Genomic DNA, 6,896 nt, shown 5'->3' on the forward strand with positions numbered 1-6,896 from the left:
ACCGTCCTTGGCTAAACTCGAGACTGCTGTGAGCCCAGGGACAGAGGACTCTAGTGGAGACCCCAGATCTGGGGCTTTCTCTGCTTCATGCTTGGGGACTCTCCCAAACCTCGACCCTGAGGAGGATAACATAAGTACAGACAAGGCTCAGGGTTGGCTACATTGGTTTATTGGAAACACAGATCTTGGAAGAGATGAACACAGCAGAGAAGGAAGGGAGATGCTGGGACAGGGTGGGGACTCTGGCCATTGGCCCCACGACAACCCGGAGTGGGGTCTTGGTTCTCCCTGCCCTAGGGTCCCTTCCTGTGGTGGCCAAAGGGACTTTTTCTAGGGTAGCCTTTCCCAGAGCGGGCGGCAGAACCCAGGAAGAGGGCATTACCCACAGACTTGGGAGGCCAGGAGTGGGACGGACCTTTCGAAGTACGAGAGAGGTTGCCTAGGGCTTGCTCCACCCAGAGCGGGGGAGGGGGCGGGGCCATGCAGGGGGGAGGGGGCGGGGCCATGCAGGGAGGGCCCTGCCGGGCTGCGCGGGAGAGATGCGCGGGCGGGGCCTGAGTTGGGAGGCCTAACATTTGCGACAGACGCTGGCGCGGGAACCCACGCCGCAGGAGCTGATGCCGCCCAGGCCGCAAGACGTGACGGAATTGCAGGGGCCGCAGGGCGCGCACAGGCCAGTGCTCACCGCCAGGTTCCCGCTGCAGGGGGCGCTGCAGACGCTGCCCGTCACCGGCCGGGAGCCCGACACGCAGAGGTCCCCGCAGACGACCCCGCCGCGGGAGCTGCTGACACCTGCGAACCCCAAAGACTGAGTCAAAATTCTGGGGGACCAAGGGTGTCACCTCCCCGACTATGACCCTCTCCAAGCATCTTAACAACTCTAGTCCAAAAGAAGCGGTCCTTCCTGCTGTCTGACCCCAAATCCCTCTTCCTGTGATGCCAGCCCACTCATATTTAGGTGTCAGAGAAAACACTGCTTCCATCCTTTACAGGAAGCGAGTAAACCCATCCACACAGGGCCTAGGATACTCACAGACATTCACGGACCCAACGCCTTCACACAGTCTGAGAGGGAAGAAGAAAAAGGCAACATTAGTGATTGAGCCAGAGCTGCAAACAGAGCTCCACAAATTCTTGGAGTGCGGTCCACGAGTGGTAAGAAGGAGCAGAGTGTCAGAAGGAAGAGTCTTCAGAATACCCCACTTCAAAGTGATAAATGATAGGGATGCCCCAGACCTGGCCATTGCTCAGCCAGAATCAAGGGAGATATTTGTGTAAAGGGTGGGAATGGGTAGTCAGGGCCAGGCTGGGACGGTCCTTACCTCTGCTCCTCGCCCTCCAGCAGGCGCCTGTAGGTGGCGATCTCGATGTCCAGGCCCAGCTTGGAGTTCATCACCTCCTGGTACTCCTTGAGCAGGCAGGCCATGTCCTGCTTGGCCTTCTGCAGGGCCTCCTCCAGCCCGGCCAGCTTGGACTTGGCATCATTGAGGGCTGCCTCGCCCTGCTGCTCAGCCTGGGTCACTGCAGCCTCCAGCTTGGAGTTCTAAGGGCCCAGGAGAGAACAAGGTGGGTTATGGTCTCTCCACACAGCAGGGATCACCCCAGGAACAGGCCTCTCCCCTTCATCACCTGGGGCTCCCTGAGTAACCACAAACTGGATCTCAAGTCATGCAAGTGGACTGGAGAATGAATGGTGAGATCCAGCTGGGCACACACACTGCCTTTGGGACCCTGGTGAGCCTCAAAAAAACCCTACCTGGCACTTGGCATTCTCGACCTCAGCCGTCAGCCTCTGGATCACGCGGTTCAGCTCGTTGATCTCCTCCTTGGTGCGACGCAGGGTCTCCCCGTGCCGGATCACTGTGGCCTTGATCTCCTCACACTGGTGGGAAGCAGAAAGGCTCATGTAACTCAGGATGGGATGTACCACCCACTCAGAACGACACGGATGATTTTCAGGTTGCCCAACGCACAGCCTGTGAAACCACAATGGCAGCCCTGTCCTGCCACTATAACCTGAGAGCTGTCTGTACTTCTTTCACCACCTCTAGGAATCAGAATCCCCAGACAAAAGAAATCTTGTTAATGCATGCCTCGCATCCCTTCCATCATGTCTAGAAGGCAGGTGTCCTGGACCACTCACCTTGCTGCGGTACCAGCTCTCAGCCTCGGCCCGGCTGCGGCTGGCGATGTCGTCATACTGAGCCTTGATCTCAGCCACAATGTTGTCCATGTTCAGGTCCCGGCTGTTGTCCATCTTGACAATGACCGAGGTGTCTGAGATGTGGGCTTGGAGAACTCGGATCTCCTGCAGATGGTGGGGCGGGAGGATGGAAGGGTCTTGTTTACACCATCACTTTCCCCACCACAGTGTGTACCCGCCTTCTCAGCTCTTCCTGGTCGCCAGCCCTGGCCCCCTCTGACAGCCTCATGGGCTGTAGCTCCTACCCAAAACCCTGTCCAACTCTGATCGCAGAGCAATGCCCTCTCTTCCGGGCCAGCTGCTGCTTTCTGCCTGGACCACAACCACTCACCTCCTCATACAGTCGCCGAAGGAAGTCGATCTCCTGAATCAGGGCCTCCACATTGGCCTCAAGGTCTGATTTGCGGAGGTAGGCACAGTCCACATCCTGGGAAGATGGGGAGTCTTTGAGCAAAGAGGACCCCTGGTGATCATCACCCGAATTCCTCTCTCTTCTCACACAGTACATGGAGGTGAGGGGGAAAGGATTCCCTGTGTTCCTCTTCCTGTCCCATCTCCATGCTGCCCTTCCCTGGAGGCATCTCACAACCTCCTCCCCTTCTAAGAACAAAAGCCTTGTGCCTTGGAGGTGGACCACTAGCCTTTCACCCCACCTACCTGAGATCTCTTACCTCCCATGTCTCCTTCTTACCCTAAGCTTGCCAGACTGGCTCCCTCACTCAACCACCTTGACTCTTCCCTGTTTCCCTGTAGTCCTCCAAAACTCCACCTGGCCACTGTTGGCTCTGCTCCATCCTCCCCCTAGACCCTGGGACTGTGCTCCTCCTCTTAACCAGACTCCTGAGACATGAGACAGGACACCATCCCTCAAGAGAGAGACTGAAGCTTACAATGCCTTCATGGGACCCCAGCCACAGACTATCAACTCTGAAGCAGCACAGAACATCCAGAGATCAATTCAGTCATACCCCTGCATCAGGTCAGGGTGCTAGTGAATTTTACAAGGTTACTGCCCTTGTCAAAGCCTTGAATGTGCCTTTGATGACCTGGTCTATGGGAATTTCCCATCCTGACTCAGCAAGGTCACTGCACCCCACAGGGAGGTTGAGAACATAGATCTCCCCAACAAGAGTCTGTCATTCTGATATTCCCTCATGTCTGTGCTTCCCAATCCTGTGTTACTCACCTTCTTCAGAGCCACAAACTCATTCTCAGCTGTTGCTCTCAGAGCGACTTCCTCCTCATACCTGCGGAAAGAGGACAGAGGGAGGTCACCACCTTACAGGAGTGAAGGAGACAACACTAAGGACCTCCCCACATAGCAAGATCCCTGGCAGCCCTGCTGGGTCCTCCCTGGTTGGACTTGGGGTGTGTCTGTGATTCTCTCTCTACTTGGAGTTGAGGGATCCAGGGGGTGACTCTTCTGGAACCTCACAGCCCCGCTGCCCAAACTGCTCTGAGGTCACCTCTGGAGGAAAATAAGGACTCAGCACCAGCCAGGAGTGGACAGCAGCCCCTCTGGGGCACTGCAGCCCCAGCCGCTCCCCACCTGGGTGTCCAACCTAGCTCAGCTGGGGGAGGACCTATGAATCTCAGAGGCCATCAGCACTAGAGCAACCTAGACAGTGGAAAACCCAGAGACCCAGGACCTGGCAGCCCTGAGAGACACTGAGATTCATATCACATCCAGGTGCTACAGGTGGGAGCCTGAGGGGCCACGCCTGGGAGAATGCAGAAGCCTCCTCCCAACAGAGCACAGGGCACTGTTGCTGGGTGATCAGGCTTCCAGAAGAGAAGCCTGAAGGAGGGGAGAGAGACCTCCTAGGGAATCACGGCCCTACTCATAGGCATCTGAGCAACGACTGCCTGATGGGAGGATCCTGCTGCATACCACCAACTTGCCCTGCATGGTCACATCCCCTTCTTTGAAATGCTTCAGTCTCACCCAGTGGGTTGAATCCATGTCCATTTCCTGTGCCCAACATCACCCCCAGCCACACTCACTTCTTCTTGTAGCCCTCCAGCACCTCCTGCAGGCTGTTGAGCTCTGAGGACAGCCTCCCGCTGTCAGCCTCTACACACTCAGCCTCCCGCCTCAGCGTCTCGATGTAGCCATTGAACAGGGGCTCGAGGTTGCTCTCACAGCACTGGCGGTTCTGGTAGAACTGTAGCTTGGTCTCCAGCAGCTTGTTCTGCTGCTCCAGGAAGCGCACCTGCCATTTGGGGTGGGAGGAGGGGTCAGATGGCTCCTACTGCCCCAAAGCCTATTTGGGGGATGGAGGGGCTTGGGGAGGGTGCTGATTGCTTCAAGGTAAACTCCAAAACCATTCTTTTTCTGACAAAGGTCCATATAGTCAAAGCTAAGGTTTTTCCAGTCGTCATGTATGGATGTGAGAGTTGGACCTTAAAGAAGTCTGAGTGCCAAAGAATCGATGCTTTCGAACTCTGGAGATGGAGACTCTTGAGAGTCCCTTGGACTGCAAGAAGATCAAACCAGTTAATCCTAAAGGAAATCAACCCTGAATATTTTGACTGATGCTGAAGCTGAAGCTCCAATACTTTGGCTACTTGTTGTGAAGAGTTGACTCACTGGAAAAGACCCTGATGCTGCGAAAGACTGAGGGCAAGAGGAGAAGGAGGAGACAAAAGATGAGATGGTCGGATTGTATCACTGACTCAATGGACATGAGTTTGAGCAAGCTCTGGGAGATGGTGAAGGATAGGGAAGCTGGTGTGCTGCAGTCCATGGGGTCGCAAAGAGTTGGACAGGACTGAGTGACTGAACAACAACAACCCAAACCAAGAACTCAGCAGAGATTAGACAGAGGGGACTGTGAAAGACAAGGCAACTTCTGGATTTCAAGATAGTGATCATGTTTGGATTTTCCATATTAGGGTGAGAGCAAGAGGTTGGGAAAGATCATTCCCTCCTCAGGTCAACTGAGTTATCCTGACCTGCTGAGTCTAGATGGCATGTGGTCGGGAGCCAAGTAGAGCTCTTTTTGCATTTGACTGCCTCATCAGTCCCAGCCCAAGTTTAGTATGGGTGGGTTCAGGAAAGATGTGATCAAGGACACCCACTCAAAGGCTGAACTGTGGTCCTGTTCCCATATCTTGTGTGCATTTCTTGATTCTTGTTTGCATGTATGCTTTCTTCTCTGACATGTGGTTCCAAGCCTTGTCGTTGTCTGTGGGGACCCTGCTTGTCTGGACAGAGGTTGTATATAGTAACAGTGCTCTAATCAGGAGCCCCTGCTCTAGACTCATCTCTCTGGTCTGTTTGTGCCCTGGAAGTGTGTCCATCTCCTCCATCAGCCTGGGAGCTCACCTGGCCCACATCTCTGTTGCCCCCGTGACTAACCCTTGAGTGCCCACCAAGGAAGGGAAGGTTCAGGAAGGGTGTGATCAAGGACACTCACCTTGTCGATGAAGGCAGCGAATCTGTTGTTGAGACACTTGATCTGTTCCTTCTCCTCTTGCTTCACGCACTGCGCATTGGGGTCGATCTCCAGGTTGAGGGGCGTGAGGAGGCTCTCATTGACTGACACGGTGGTGATGCAGGGAGGGCTGAGGCCGCCCACGCCACCGGAGCGGTACCCGAAGCTGCGGCCGAAGGAGCCAGCACGGAAGCCCCCGCAGATGCTGCGGCTACCGAAGCCCCCGGTGAGGCCGCGGTAGCAGGAGATGCCGCGGTAGGGGGCGGCCGTGATGCAGCAGCGGCCAGGCCGGGGTCCGCAGGCGGAGACACAGCTGAAGGCGCGGCCACGGAATCCTGATCCGCAGGTCATGATCCTTCTGGAGGTGTAGGTTGCAGAGTACAGGAGAGGTGAGCTGGAGTCTTGTGGAAACTCCAATGTCCTCCTCAAAGAGCCGAGGTCCTATTTATGCTCGGGTCGGAAGGGGCTTGGCTATGCAGATGCAGTTGTGGCAATTTGTGCTTTATGGGCTTGTGTGGCTAGCTGAGGTCAACGCCTCTCTAGAATGTGCTTTAATAGTGGCCCGCACCCTCCTCTGTGTAAAGGATGCCAGTCCCTGGGCTGTAAGGGACTCGGCATGTTTCATCTTCAAAGTGCCTTGCTAGCTGGGCATGCAGTCATCTGAGGAGACTGGAAAGAGAAGGGCAGGGCAGGAGAGTGGAGGGAGGAGAAGGGAAACCAGAAGTGGCAGAAGCAGGTGACCTGTGTGTGTGCAGGTGTGAGTGGGGGGCCTAGGAGAGACTGGGGTATTAGCAAATAACTTCTGGAAGTTTCCATCCCAGTAGTGGGCAAGGCCCTGCTGTTACATAAAGCTGTATTTTCCCAATCTCCAGCGAGTCCAGTTGGCTGCTGAAAAAGTTCTGACTTTCCCTGCCATGACAGCAGTCAGCAGATTATTAAATATTTGTGTTTTATGTTTTCTTTCACTTTTATTATGAGAATTTTCAAAATTAGGAAAGTTGAAGAAATGGTACCTGTATAACAAACCCCCTGATGTGTTCTACCCAGGTACCCACATTCAAGAGTTATTAACATTGTGCCATATTTGCCTTCACATTTACCCAGTTATTTGATGATTACAGAAAGCTTAGCATGGAACCCTTAAATACTTTAGCATGCATTTCTTAAGAATAGAGACAGTACCATTTTTCACATGCAAGAAGAAGAATGATAATTCCAAAAAATAATTTCCTATCCATTCATATTAAAATTTCCTA

At 54.3% G+C, this 6,896-nt stretch overlaps 1 protein-coding gene across 1 annotated transcript; it reads right to left on the reverse strand.

The window, feature by feature from the left end:
- Nucleotides 1-568: 568 nt before the first annotated feature.
- Nucleotides 569-5,991, reverse strand: LOC102265837 (keratin, type II cuticular Hb1). Its single transcript, XM_014481904.2, has 9 exons — nt 5,623-5,991; nt 4,208-4,416; nt 3,390-3,450; nt 2,535-2,630; nt 2,144-2,308; nt 1,757-1,882; nt 1,323-1,543; nt 1,034-1,065; nt 569-792 (listed from the first exon to the last, which is right to left on the reverse strand). The coding sequence occupies exons 1-9, from the start codon at nt 5,989-5,991 to the stop codon at nt 569-571; spliced, it is 1,503 nt and encodes a 500-aa protein (XP_014337390.2).
- Nucleotides 5,992-6,896: the final 905 nt, after the last annotated feature.

This window comes from Bos mutus, chromosome 5 (assembly GCF_027580195.1).
Source record: "Bos mutus isolate GX-2022 chromosome 5, NWIPB_WYAK_1.1, whole genome shotgun sequence".
Lineage (NCBI taxonomy): Eukaryota > Metazoa > Chordata > Mammalia > Artiodactyla > Bovidae > Bos > Bos mutus.